At 22.4% G+C, this 14,505-nt stretch overlaps 5 protein-coding genes across 5 annotated transcripts; all 5 read left to right on the top strand.

Moving 5' to 3' along the window:
• Positions 1 to 466: 466 nt before the first annotated feature.
• psmD12 (26S proteasome non-ATPase regulatory subunit 12) lies at positions 467 to 2,261 on the top strand (the record flags this gene model as incomplete). The annotated part of the gene is made up of 6 exons (XM_635694.1): positions 467 to 577; positions 679 to 975; positions 1,051 to 1,553; positions 1,649 to 1,793; positions 1,888 to 1,965; positions 2,052 to 2,261. 6 exons carry the CDS (start codon positions 467 to 469, stop codon positions 2,259 to 2,261), a joined length of 1,344 nt encoding a protein of 447 aa, XP_640786.1.
• Positions 2,262 to 2,682: 421 nt separating this feature from the next.
• DDB_G0281053 (hypothetical protein) lies at positions 2,683 to 3,546 on the top strand (the record flags this gene model as incomplete). The annotated part of the gene is made up of 1 exon (XM_635695.1): positions 2,683 to 3,546. One exon carries the CDS (start codon positions 2,683 to 2,685, stop codon positions 3,544 to 3,546), a length of 864 nt encoding a protein of 287 aa, XP_640787.1.
• Positions 3,547 to 3,777: 231 nt separating this feature from the next.
• DDB_G0281055 (hypothetical protein) lies at positions 3,778 to 4,641 on the top strand (the record flags this gene model as incomplete). The annotated part of the gene is made up of 1 exon (XM_635696.1): positions 3,778 to 4,641. The coding sequence occupies one exon, from the start codon at positions 3,778 to 3,780 to the stop codon at positions 4,639 to 4,641; it is 864 nt and encodes a 287-aa protein (XP_640788.1).
• A 627-nt stretch (positions 4,642 to 5,268) lies between these two features.
• Positions 5,269 to 6,867, top strand: DDB_G0281057 (hypothetical protein; the record flags this gene model as incomplete). Its single annotated transcript, XM_635697.1, has 2 exons — positions 5,269 to 5,329; positions 5,411 to 6,867. 2 exons carry the CDS (start codon positions 5,269 to 5,271, stop codon positions 6,865 to 6,867), a joined length of 1,518 nt encoding a protein of 505 aa, XP_640789.1.
• A 544-nt stretch (positions 6,868 to 7,411) lies between these two features.
• On the top strand, positions 7,412 to 14,373 carry rrpC (RNA-directed RNA polymerase; the record flags this gene model as incomplete). Its single annotated transcript, XM_635698.1, has 2 exons — positions 7,412 to 7,538; positions 7,643 to 14,373. The coding sequence occupies 2 exons, from the start codon at positions 7,412 to 7,414 to the stop codon at positions 14,371 to 14,373; spliced, it is 6,858 nt and encodes a 2,285-aa protein (XP_640790.1).
• Between the last annotated feature and the right edge of the window lie 132 nt (positions 14,374 to 14,505).

Below are 14,505 nucleotides of genomic sequence, written 5' to 3' on the forward strand. Positions count from 1 at the left end.
TAAATATTATAATTAAAATGTTATACCCCACAATCATTTTTTTTAAAAATAATAATTAATTTAATCAAAAAATTTTTTTTTTTTTTTTTTTTTTTGTGTTTGCGAAAATATTTTTTTTTTATTTTTTTTTTTTTTTGGCAATAGGTAAATAAATTAATTTTATTAATAAATTTTTTTTAACCAATCTAATTAGACTAATAGTAAACAATCAAATTTGATTAATTTATATAGGGAAAAAAAAGAAAAAAAAAAAAAAAAAAATAAATTTTTTTGGTGTTTAAAAAAATTCTTGATGTTCACAAAAAAAAAAAAAAAATTAAAAAAATTAAAAAAAAAATAAAAAAAATAAAATTTTTAAATTAAATTTTTTTTCAAATTTTTTTTTTTTATTTTTTTTTTTTTATTAATTTTTTAACTTCACTCACATAACTTATTTATATATATATATATAACATTTAAATATAAAATGACAATTGGATTAGAACCAGCAGTTTCAAGCAAAACCAAAGATAAAATGGAGCAAGATTTATCTCCAATTGCTGATAAATCATGTAAAGAAAATAGAGAACTCGCAAAAGTAAATAATAACAATATTGATCATCATAATAATCACAATCAATTTTTCACATACTTATATGTATATTATATATTTTTATTATTATTATTATTATTATTTAGAGTGGCAAATTAATTGAAGCAATTGAAAATTTATTAATAACAGAAAAACAATGTCGTCAAGCAGAGGATTCACCATCAACATCAAAGATTGCAGCTGAAATTATTAAATTATGTTATGAAGCTGGAAGATTAGATTTAGTAAATGAGAAATTAGTATTATTATCAAAGAGAAGAGGTCAACTCAGACCAGCCATCAAAGCTATCGTTCAAGAATCAATGGTATATGTCGATCAAATTACTGATATGAAACAAAAATTAGAATTAATTGATACTCTTAGAACAATTTCAGATGGAAAAGTAATATATACATATATTTAAATTATATAATAGGAGTTTTATATATTCTAATTATTATTATTATTTTTAAATTAGATTTTTGTTGAAAATGAAAGAGCAAGATTAACAAAAACATTATCAAAAATTAAAGAGGATGAAGGTGATATTGCATCAGCAGCAAAAATTCTCCAAGATTTACAAGTTGAAACCTATGGTACAATGGAAAAGAGAGAAAAGATTACATTCTTTATTGATCAAATGCGTATTTGTATGAATAATAAAGATTTTATTAGAGCACAATTGATAGGTAACAAAGTTAATAGAAAAACTTTGGCTGAAGATGAGAATCAAGATCTTAAAATCGATTATTTCAAACAAATGATCCGTTACTTTTCTCATAGTGCAAATTATATTGAGATTGCACGTTGTTATCTCTCAATCTATGATACTCCTTCCGTTGAAAAAGATACACCTCAATTACTTCAAACACTTAAATACATTTGTATCTATGTAATTCTCTCTGCTTCTTCAAATGAACAATCTGATCTCTTAAATAGAGTTTATGAATTTAAACCATTAACTGATATTCAAAATTATAAGTAAGTAATAATAATAATAAAAAAAAAAAAAAAAAAAAATTATTTGTTTATTAACATTTTATTTTATTTTATTTTAAAAAAAAAAAAAAAAACAGAGATTTATTAAATCAATTTAAGACATTAGAATTAATTAGATGGAGTACATTCTTTGAACTTAATAAACCAGAATTAGATTCACAAACAGTTTTCAAAACTGAACCAAATGCATGGGAAGATTTACGTAAGAGAGTTATTGAACATGTATGTTTTTAATTTTTTTTTTTTTTTTTTTTAATTGAAAGATAAACTATTGATACTAATTTAACTTTTTTTTTTTTTTTAAAAAAATATTTAGAATATTCGTGTTATTTCAACTTATTATCAAAAGATTTCAACTGCAAGACTTGCAGAGTTATTGGATCTTTCTTTAGATGTAAGTAGTATATTAAATATATAAATAATGATAATAAAAATAATAATAATAGATTATTAATTGTTATTTTTTTTTTTTTTTTTTAGGAATCAGAAAAATTCGTTTCAGATTTAGTTTCAAATAAAACTATCTTTGCAAAGATTGATAGACCAGCTGGTATTGCAACATTCACCACAACCAATGATCCAAATAAAGTTTTGAATGCTTGGGCAAATAATATTACTTCATTATTAGATTTAGTTGAAAAAACAAATCATTTAGTTCAAAGAGAGTTTATGCTCCATAAAATTAATTAATTTGGTTTATTAATCTCTTGAAAATAATAATAATAATAATAAATAATAAATAAAAAAAAAAAAAAAAAACATTTTATGTCAATAATGTAGTAATACCCCTCCCAATCCTGATCCTAATATATAAAATAATAAATAGAACAAAAACATAAAATAAAAAAAAAAAAAAAAAAAAAAAAAAAAAAAAAAAAAAAGTAATCTGAAATAATTATTGGATTTTAAATTAAGTATTTTATTTATTTTAATTTTTTTTTTTTTTTTTTTATTATTTATTTTTTTATTTTTATTTTTGTTTTTTCTGATTAAAATAAAAAAAAAAAAAAAAAAAAAAAAAAAAAAAAAATTCAAAACGTTATTTTTTTTTTTGTTTTTATTTTTTATTTTATATTTCACCATCCATATTAATTAAAATAAAAAAAAAAAAATGATACAAACAACATTTTCATCATATTTAGCAGAATCTTGGAATAAAATTGGAGAAATTAAAATTTTAAAACCAGGTGGTATGACATTAGATTTTTCGATTGATGCATTAAATTTAACGATTCCAAAATGTAAAATCAATGAAAATATAAAGATATTGGATGTTGGGGCTGGGTTTGGTGTTTTATCAATTTATGCATCAACTAATTATCCAAATAGTGAAATTATTGCAACAGATATTTCAAAATGTATGATTGATTCATTAAATTATTCAATTCAAGGAAACCAAATAAAGAATGTCACTGCCAAAGTAATGGATGGCCAAAGTATGCCAGAGCTACAATCTGAATCATTCGATTACTGTTTTTCAATGTTTGGTTTGATTTATTTCCCTGATAGATTAAAAAGTCTTAAAGAGATGTACAGATTATTAAAATCAAATAATAATTCAAAAGTTTCAATTGGTAGTTGGCAATCTGATGCTTTCTTACCAATGGTATTAGAGAAAACTTATGAAAAAGTAACAGTTGGTAGTAGTGGTGGTTTGAAATTGACATCAAAACAACCAGCTTTATCATTAGATGATAAAGTTTTATTCAAGAGTGAATTGGAACAAGCTGGTTTTAAAAATGTTGAAATTCACAGTATTGGTCATCCATTAGAGGTAACAACTGAAAGTTTATCAAATTATCTTAGACCCGAAAACCCAGTTGTTGATGATTTCTTTAAACTTATTGGTGATGATAATATTAATAAATTTAAAGAAACTTTTATTAACCTAGTCTTAGAATTATTTCCAAAAAATGAAAATGGTTTTCATATTGTTCCATGGAATTCTTATATTGGTATTGGTGAAAAATTATAGAATTAAAAATTAAAATTAAAATAAAAAATAAAAAATAAAAAAAAATAAAATTAATTTATCGTGGTGGGGTGTATATGTGTGTGGGTATGCGTGGTGTGAATGAACACTGTTCTAGAATTAAATTTTTTTTTTTTTTTTTTTTTTTTTTTTTTTAAATAGAATTTTTTTTTTTATTTTTTTATTTTTTTATTTTTTTATTTTTTTTTAATTTATAAATATAATTATATTATTATGTCAATTAATTCAACATTTTCATCATATAAATCAGAAGGTTGGGATAAATTATCAGATTCAACACTTTTAAAAATTGGTGGACCAACAGAACCATTTTCAATTGATGCACTAAATTTAACGATTCCAAAAGAGAAATTGAATGAAAAGATAAGAATATTAGATATTGCAGCAGGTGTTGGTAATTTAACAATTCCAGCAAGTAGACAATTCCCAAATTCAGAGATTGTTGCAACTGATTATTCAAAATGTATGATTGATTCATTGAATTTAATAATTGAGCAAAATAAAAATAATATTAAAAATGTTAAAACTCTAATTGTTGATGGTCAAAATATGGTAGAGATCGAATCTGAATCATTCGATTACTGTTTTTCAATGTTTGGTTTAATTTATTTCCCTGATAGGTTATCAGGTATGAAAGAGATGTATAGAATTTTAAAATCAAATAATCAATCACGTACTTCAATTGGTAGTTGGCAATCTGATGCTTTCTTACCCTCATTATTAGAGAAAACTTATGAACAAGTAACAAGTGGTAGTGGTGGTGGTTTGAAATTAACATCAAAACAACCAGCTTTATCATTAGATGATAAAGTTTTGTTTAAGAGTGAATTGGAACAAGCTGGTTTTAAAAATGTTGTAATTCATAGTGTTAAACATATAATTAAAATCAATGATTTAGAACCATTATTATCACCTAAAAATCCAATTGTTGATGATTTCTTTAAATTAATAAATTATGAAAATATTGATAAATTTAAAGAAACTTTTAAATCAATTGCAAATTCATTATATAAAAAAGATGAAAATGGTAATTATTTATCTGAATGGAATTGTTTTATTGGTATTGGCGAAAAATAAAATAAAAATAAAATAAGATTAAAATTTTATTATTTATTTTTATAATTATTTGTAATTATTTGTAATTGTTTTTTTTTTTTTCTTTTAATTTTTTTTTTTACTTTTTTTAAAAGTGGTTGAAATTAACAATAATTTAACTAATTTTATTTCTAAATACATTTATTATTTTATTTTTTTCAAATCCAAATATATATTTATAAAAAATAAAATGTTTTTTTTTTTTTTAAAAAATTTATTAGTTTGTAAAATTCCAATCATTTAAAAAGAAATTCTAATTCTTCACCCCACCTTTTGTATTTACATTTGTAAAAAAAAAAAAAAAAAAAAATATGATGTGTGGGGGGGGTGTAATGTCTTAAAGTTTATTTAGGTATATTAATTTTAGAATAAGCAGCAGTATTATTTGACAATTTATATTAAAATATTAAAATAATTTTTATTCTCTTTCTAATTATTTATTTAATTTTTATTATTTATATTTTATTTTTTATTTTAAAATTATTTTATTTTTTATTTCTTTCTGGAAAATAAAAAAAAATAAAAAAAAAAAATTTATTTTTAAACAAAAACACAAAAACACAAAAACAAAATAAAAACAAAACAATAAAAATTATATTTTGTAATAAAATGATCAAAAAAAATAAATTACTAGTTTTAATAATTTTAAATTTTTTAATAAATTCTATTTGTAAGTAATAATAGAAAAAAAAAAAATATTAATAATAATAATTTAATTAATTTTTTATTTTTATTTATTTTATTTAAAAAGATTCTGATAGACCATTAATCAATTATATTGAACCATTAACTAGAAATGATAATAAATTATCAGTGTTTGGTAGATTTTTTGGAGAGAAATTACAAGATGTTAAAGTTGAAATCGATGGTAAACCATATAAAATAAGTGAATGGAGTAATTCAAGTTTTGAAGTAACTTTACAACCACCAAATCCAAAGCAATCAAAAATTAAAGTTACAACACCAATTAATTCTGTTGAGAAGGAGATTTACTTTTTAAATGAAAATTGTTTAGGAATTGATGTTTGTAATGGGCATGGAATATGCATTAAAAATAGTACAGAATGTGTATGTAATGAACCATGGTCTGGTAAAGATTGCTCCATAATCACTGGCGAATCTATGATAGAGTTAGTTGATAAACCTAAAGTTTACACATCAACAAAATTAAATATTTTTAAAATTCCTGAAATTGAAAATATTAATTTTAACACTAGTTTTGGATTAGTATTAAAAGAGTATACTAAGAATGATATAATTCTTAACACTTATTTATTAACGCCCTCTATTCAATATGGGAGTATAAAAGGACCAGATTTACAAGTTTACAGATACAGAACCAATACATTAATATCTTCGTCAGATCATTCATTCAATTGTGACATCACTCTAACTCATTATCAATCTAATCAAACTAAAAGTTTCTATAATCAATATATTAATGAATTAAAAGATTCATTTGCATTGAGTGTAATAATTAATAATTTCATACCAATTTCACCAACTAATAAATTAACATTATTCATTTATCCAATGATAAAATCAAAGAAATCATTTGGTGGTAAATTAAGTACAATTGTCAATGATAATAATAATAATAATAAAATTGATGAAAATGATGATGGTCAATACATTAATGGTACAACAAGTATTAAAATGTCAATTGGTACTCAAAAATTAAGAATTAATCTTTATAATTTTGGTTTATTTTCTCAAAAATTTACAACTTTTAATACTTCAATTGTTGAAATTTTTAATAATACAAATAATATAAATAATACTAATAATAGTGATAGTAGTGATAATAGAGTTATTGATAATGATATTTATTCTATAATTTCAATAACTTCAAATTCATCAAAATATATTTATTTTAATGCAGATTTTTATCCATATTTGGATGATTCTGAAAATGTAGATAGTTCTGATAAATTAACTTTATTTAGTGACGAAGAGAGTGGTAGTAGTGATAGTATTAGTAGTAGTAGTGGTAGTGGTAGCAGTAGCAGTAGTAGCAGTGATAATAATACAAGGAATATTATTGATGATAGTAAACATAATTTAACACCAACTCAAAATATTACTACCGAAGTTAATCATGAAAATCATCAAAATGAAAGTAATAGTAGTAGTAGTATTGGAAATAAATTACCAATTTCGATAATAACTTATTTTGGCCCTGTTTTTATTTTTTGGAAGTTAATTTGAAACCTTTCCAAAAATAAAAATAAAAATATAAATAAAAATTTCATTACCGAATTAAAAACCTATTCCAGTATTTCATTTGTTTTCAGATATGAAAGAAACAATCGGTGATGTCGAACTATATTTATAAATTTATTAATAAAAATAAAAAAAGGGAGTATTTTTTTTTTTTTTTTTTTTGTAACCCATTTTTTTTGTAACCCATTTTTGGAAAATTTAATAAAGATTTATTACTTTTAAAATATGTTTTGTTTTTTTTTTTTTTTTTTAATTTATTTCATTTTTTAAATTCCCAAAAAAGAGAACAGTGTTAAAACAAATGTTTTTTTTATTTTTAATTTTTTATTTTTAATTTTTAATTTTTTATTTTTATTTTTTATTTTTAATTTTTTTTTTTTGAACAAAAATTTTTGAAAAATTAATTTTTTATTTTTTTGAAACAAAATTTTAAAACAAAGCAAGTTTGTATTTGTGTATATATATGATTATATAAATATCAATTTTTTGGTTTTCTATTTTTTATATATATATATTTTTTTATTTATTTATGTCAAATTATAATAATAACAATAATAATATACCAATTTTAAAAAACAATGTAAAACCTCGTCAATATCAAGAAGATGCATTCAATCAATGTATTAGTAGAAATACGATTTTAGTTTTACCAACTGGTATGTATTATTATTATTTCATTTTATTTTTATTTTTAGTTTAGGTATACTAATTTATTTAATGGTTTTTTTTTTTTATTATTTAAATTTATTTAAATTTATAGGTACTGGTAAAACTTTAGTATCAATTTTAACATTTTTAAAAATGTTTGAAATAAATGAAAAAAAAAATAATGATAAAGTTGCATTATTTTTAGTAAATAATATTTTATTAGGAAAACAACAAACCGAGACGATAAAGAATTTAACTGATAAGAGAGTAATGGTTTTAAGTGGAGACGATTTATCATTTCAAACTAAAAAGAAAAACTATGATATAGTTGTTGCAACGCCACAGATTTTAATGAATTTAATTAATAAGAATAAAATTAGAATTGATAATTTTCATTTCATAATTTTCGATGAAGTTCATAATGCTACTGGTTTGGATAATTATTGCAAGATCATGTCTTTAGTTAAAAATTTAGATCCACCATTTAGACCAAGAATCCTTGGTTTAACTGCATCGGTTTTAAAGAACGCTTCAAATTATACCACTGAAAGAGCAACCAATGAAATTAAAAAGTTGGAAGATATAATGTTATCAAAAATCTATTGTCCATTAATTGAAATATTTAAAGATCAACAACAACAACAACAACAACAACAACAACAACATCATCATCATCAATCACCTAATTTTGAAATTTATGAACCATCTATTCAACAAACTAAATTAACTTCAATCATTTCAAAATTAATCATTGATAAAACTAGATATCTCTCAAAGAAAAATGGTCATAAAGATGTAAAATTGGAACAAATTGAACTTCCAATTTTAAAATTCATTCAATCATTATCAAGTTTAAAACCAAAATTAACTTCAGAAAGAGATTCAAGTGAATATGCTACAATCGTTAATTTATGTAATAGTTTAACAACATTATCAATTGAAGGACCACAACAATGTTTAACTTCAATTACTGATGGTTTTGTAAATGGTATAATTTATCAACAATTAATAGATTATGATTCAGAAGAAAATCAACAACAACAAGAAGAAGAAGAAGAAGAGGAAAAAGAAGATGAAGATGATGGTATTGAAATGAAAACCAATAAATTTAAATCATTATTAAAATTATTAAGTATTGAAATTAAAGAAAATAATATAAATGATAAAATAAATTGTATTGTATTTGTTGAAACCAGAGATACTGGTAAAAAATTATTAAATCTATTAATTAGTGAGAAGGAAATCTCAAAATTAAATCCAAAATTAATCTATGGTCATAATGGTAGAAATGGTATGAAACATAGTGAACAACAACAAATCATTCAACAATTTAAAGAAGGTGTTTGTCAAGTATTGGTATCAACAAATGTATTAGAGGAAGGTATAGATATTAAAGAATGTAATTCTGTAATTTGTTTTGATAATCTTTATAGTTTAAAATCATTAATTCAACGTCGTGGTAGAGATAGAACTTGTTCATCATTTACATTAATTCTTGAACAAGATCAACGTTTAAGATTAGAGGATTTAATTAAAAGTGAAATCATTATAAATAGATCATTAATTGATATAATGACTGATAGAATGAGACAAAAAGAATTATCTACTTCATCATCTTCAACATCTTCATCTTCATCATCATCGTCAAATAATTCAATTTCAATGGTTTCTTCTTTATCATCTTCATCATTATCACCTTCTTTATCAACATCATCAAGTGGAGTTGTAACAGATGAAGAAAATAGTATTTATGATTATCAAACTTTTTTCTTACCAATTTTCCATATTAAAGAGAATGAATATGAATCATTCAAAGAGTATTGTTTTAAATATAATATAAAATGTTCAAAAGAAGCTGCTGATATAGATGATGATAGTGATGATGATGATGAAAATGATAGTGACAGTGATAGTGATAGTGACGGTGACAGTGACAGTGATAATAATAGTAACAGTGATAATAATAGTGATCGTGATGAAGCAATTAAATTAAAGAATGGACCATTAGTAATTTGTTCAATTGAAAAGAAAGGTAATGAATTTCATGAACCTTATTTATCTAAATTCTTATTGTTAAATATTAAAGTTGATTCAACAGAAAAAGATACACTTATCAACAAGTTTACAATTTATTTATCAAAGAGATTTGGATATTGGATAAATTATAGTCATTATATTGATGCAATAGAATTAGATAATGAACAAGAGATTAACAATACCTTTGAATTGGTTAAAGAGACCTCTAGACCATCAGAGGCAAAAACTAAATTTGAATTTGGTAATATTTTAAATTCACCACCATTACAATTCAATAAAGTCGATCATTTCAATTCTAATATCGAATCAATTATCATTAGAAAAGATCATATAGTATTTAAGAGTGTTCAAAATAGTAGTGGTAATATTTATTATCTTCATCATATGTCATGTCGTGATGTTGAACAATATTGTCTATACACTCCCCCAACTTTAATTAGAACGGGTAGTTCAAAGTTAACAAACTCTTATGACTTTTATTTCTTGGTTATTAGACCTATAACATTGGTTAGAGTAAAATATGATTGTAAATCAAAGAGAACCTTTACAGATGAAATAGAAATTGAAAATAAAAATTTTGGTAGATCTTTTGTTTATAAATTCACAATTAATTTAAATTTTGAAAAAGTTAATAGATTACTATCACAATTAAAATATATTGGTTTTGATTTATATTTATTTAGAAATGTTAATAATAATGAAAATAATAATAATAATAATAATAACAATACTAATAAAAATATTAATAGTAATAATATTATTATTAATAATAATAATAATAATAATGGTAATAATATAAATAATATTAATAATGGTAATGAATTAAATTTTCAAAATATTAATAATGAAGAAATTTATTACTTAATTAATTCATTAAATTCAGAAAGATCCTTTGGTAGAATTATAAATCAAGATTTTGTAAATCAAATTATTGATTTATTAAAATCAAATAGAATTGAAGAAGCAAGATATATTATTGGTGTTGCATCAACAAAGAAAACAAAATTCTTTGATTATTCAAAATTATTTAAAAAAGTAATTTCTTTAAATGGTAATTTTAATAATATTGATAGTGGTGATATTAATGATAATAATAATGGAAATTATAATATTATTGAAGAATTATATAAAGATAAACCAATACAATCAAATAATGGTTGGGTATTAATTAATGAAATATTTGTAACACCATCAAGAATTGTATTAAAACCACCAAGATTAACATTGGGTAATAGAATTTTACGTAAATTTTCACCAGAGAAATTCATTTTATTCAATTTTACAGATGAAAATTTAGAACCATTTAGAGGTTTAAATAAAAGTTCACCATTAACAAAAACAATTGAAAGAATCTTTAATAATGGTATTGAAATCATTCAAGGATCTGGTAAGAAATACTTTTTCATTGGTTGTTCTCAATCTCAAGTTAGAAATTATTCAGCATGGTTTGTATTGGAAGATAAAGTTACCAATGAAAAATCGGCATTAAATTGGAGTGGTATAAAATATGAATCACTTCAAATGATAAAAGTATTTAGAAATCTTTGTTTATTATTTTCCACCACTTTAAAATCTCAAGTTATCTATAAAATTGAAATGATACCTGATATTATCTCAAAGGAAGGTCATAATTTTACAGAAGGTTGTGGTTTCATTGGTTCTAAATTAGTGGAATTAATTAATCAACAAAATAATTACAACTCAAGTACTTGTGCCTATCAAATTAGACTTGGTGGTTCAAAAGGTGTTTTAGTATTAAATGAAAATATAGATGAAATGTCACTTCAAATTAGACCAAGTATGAGTAAATTCGAATTGGATTACAAAAGTGGTCAATTAGATGAAGAACATAAAACATTGGAAATCGTATCGGCATCAACTACAAGTAGATGTAAACTCAATAGACAAGCCATTACATTATTATCGAATGCAGGTGTTGAAGATTCAACTTTTCTTCAAATGTTAGAGGTGGAGTTAAATCAAAACGCTCAAACATTGGTTGATGTTAATCTTTCAAAAGAACTTTTAGGTGATTTCTTTCAACATATTACAGAATATGAACTATTCAATGATTACTATATTAGAAGTATTCTTTTAAAACTTTATAAATCAAAGTTAATTAAAATTCAAGATAAATGTTGGATCGAAGTAAAAGAGAGTAGAAATCTATTGGGTGTTTGTGATACATCTGGTACTTTACCAGAAGATACTGTCTATATTGAAGTTGAAGAATTAGATCCAATCGATAATTTAATGAAACCAAAGGTTATAATTGGTAGAGTCGCAGTTTTAAAGAATCCATGTCATCATCCTGGTGATGTTAGATTCTTGAAAGCAATTGATCATCCACCACTCAATGGTAAAAGAAATGTATTATTCTTTTCAACAAATGGTATGGTACCAAATTTCAAACAATGTTCAGGATCAGATTTAGATGGTGATAGATATTTCGTAATTTATGATCAAACTTTAATTAGAGAAGATTTAATAACTCATGAACCTTATTTAGGTGAAGAACAAACTGTAAATCCACTCATTGGTGAAGAAGATAGTGATGATGATCAATATGAAAATGATGATAATGATATTACCATTCCAACTTCAACAACTACAAAATCAACCAATAACACTCCCACTAAACTATCGGATATTTATTTAAAAAATGTTGATAAATCAAAATTAGGTACAATTTCAAATACACATTTAGCCATCTCTGATATTGAAAAAGTTTCAAGTATAAACTCAATAAAAGTTGCAATTCAATGTGCAATCGAAGTTGACTCTGTAAAAACCTCTGTTCATGGTATAATTCCACGTGATGTAAAATCAATACTCAAAGAGAAAGGTTATCCTCACTTTATGAAAATTAAAAATGGTTCCACTTTTGAATATAAAGGTGGCAATCAAAGAAAATATTATATCAGTGATCGTGTTATTGGTAAAATCTATGATTCTGCAGAGAATTTATTATGGTTTGGTGACTTCTTACCAGAGGCAAAAGTCGATGAATCTTTATTGGTCCAAGGATACAAAGAGTATCTAAACCATGAAAACTTTACAACCTATATGGATTATAAATCTAAAATCAATTCAATACTTAGAAGATTTGGTGCTCAAAGTGAAGAAGATCTTTTAATTGGTTTTATGGATCCACAATTTAGTGAAAAATTATCAATTGAAGCTAAAGCTCATTTCAAATCAAACTATAATTCAATTCAAAAACTTTTCTATCATAATTTCTTAAATGAATTTAGAAAGAAATCAAATAATAATAATAATAATAATAATAATTTATCAATGTTACAAATTGAAGAAGAGGAAGAATTAATCAATGAAAACTATACAGAAATTGAAAAGAAAGTTTGTGCTTGGTATTTCATCTCTTATTCAGATCCTGAAAATGATAAAACTTTAGGTTTCTATAGATCAGTTAAAGGTTTATTAAAAACTACTGAAATTAATAATTTTGAAACTCAAAAACATAATGATAAAAAACCTTTAAATTTAAGTATTCTATCTTTTGCTAAAGAAATGAAAGATACATTACTTTTTGGTTATCAAGAAAAACTTTTAATATTTGATGAAATTAAAGAAATCTTAAATGATCATTTATTGGAAAATCAACTAAATGATCATTTCATTTTTAATTTATTATTTTCTGGTCAACAACAAAATAATAATCATCAACAAGAAGAACAACAACAACAACAACAACAACAACAACAACAACAGCAACAACAAGAAGAAGAAGATGTAGAACAATCTAATATACCAAGTTTTTATTTATATCTACAACCTTTAGAGAATGAAATAGAAAATGAAAAACTTTTATTGGTATTAAAAGAAAAGTTGGAATCATCATTCTCAAATAATCTCTTTGAAATTATTAAAATTACATCAACTATATTAGAATTTGAATTCAAAAAAATTAAGTTTATCATTGATTTCAATTCAAATAGTTGGTATCAATCAAAAGTAATTTCTTTATATATAACTAAACATCCATCTTTAGTACCAACTTTATTAGTTATAATTGAACATATTAAAAATATATCATTACTATTAAATTCAAATAAAAATACAACAACAACAACAACAACAACAACAACTTCAACTACTACAACAACAACAACAATAAGTTATAATAATAATAATAATATTAAAGAAAAAATTGAAAATTTTTCAATTTCACCAATTGGTTTAGTTATTTTATTTATTAGATATGCAATTGAAAATGGTTTAATTAAGGAATTTGAAGAAAGTGATATCGAATTTGAATTATCAAATAATAATAATAATATTTATAGCTATGAAGATTTAAAAGATTTATTAAAAATAGAATGTGAAGTTGGTCAAAGTGATAATCTTCTTGGTTTCTATAGATATTACTCTGAGATTTTCCTTTTGGGTGTTTATAGTAAAAAAGAATCATTCAAATTGAAATCTTTTGGAAAATCAAGCATTGGTGTCGATAATGAAGTAACCATTACAAATGATCCTCAGCAACTTTCATTATTAAGCTCTCAATTTAAATTTGCATACAATGGAATTTGTGCAACAGTAAATGTTCATAAATTCTTGGATAGTTGTTTAATCATATCAAAGAGATCCATTTTAATACAAATTGGTGTCGATCAAATTGATAATCTTATAAAGAATCAATTGGCCATAAGAGAATCAATCGAACTTTTAAATGTTTCCATTCAATTCATTTATAATTCACCAAAATCTTGCACCATTGACATAAATGGTTTACCAAATCGATTAACAAAAGCTCGTGATAAAATTAGAGAGTTTCTCAAATAAATAAATATAAAATATATAATAATTGTTGTTTATTTCCTTTAATTGATAATTAATAGTTTTATTTATGAATTTTAATTAAGATGTAAATTAGTTATTCTTTTTCAATCATAGATATCTATCTTATCTAAAAAT

This window comes from Dictyostelium discoideum (genome assembly GCF_000004695.1).
Source record: "Dictyostelium discoideum AX4 chromosome 3 chromosome, whole genome shotgun sequence".
Taxonomy (NCBI): Eukaryota; Evosea; class Eumycetozoa; order Dictyosteliales; family Dictyosteliaceae; genus Dictyostelium; species Dictyostelium discoideum.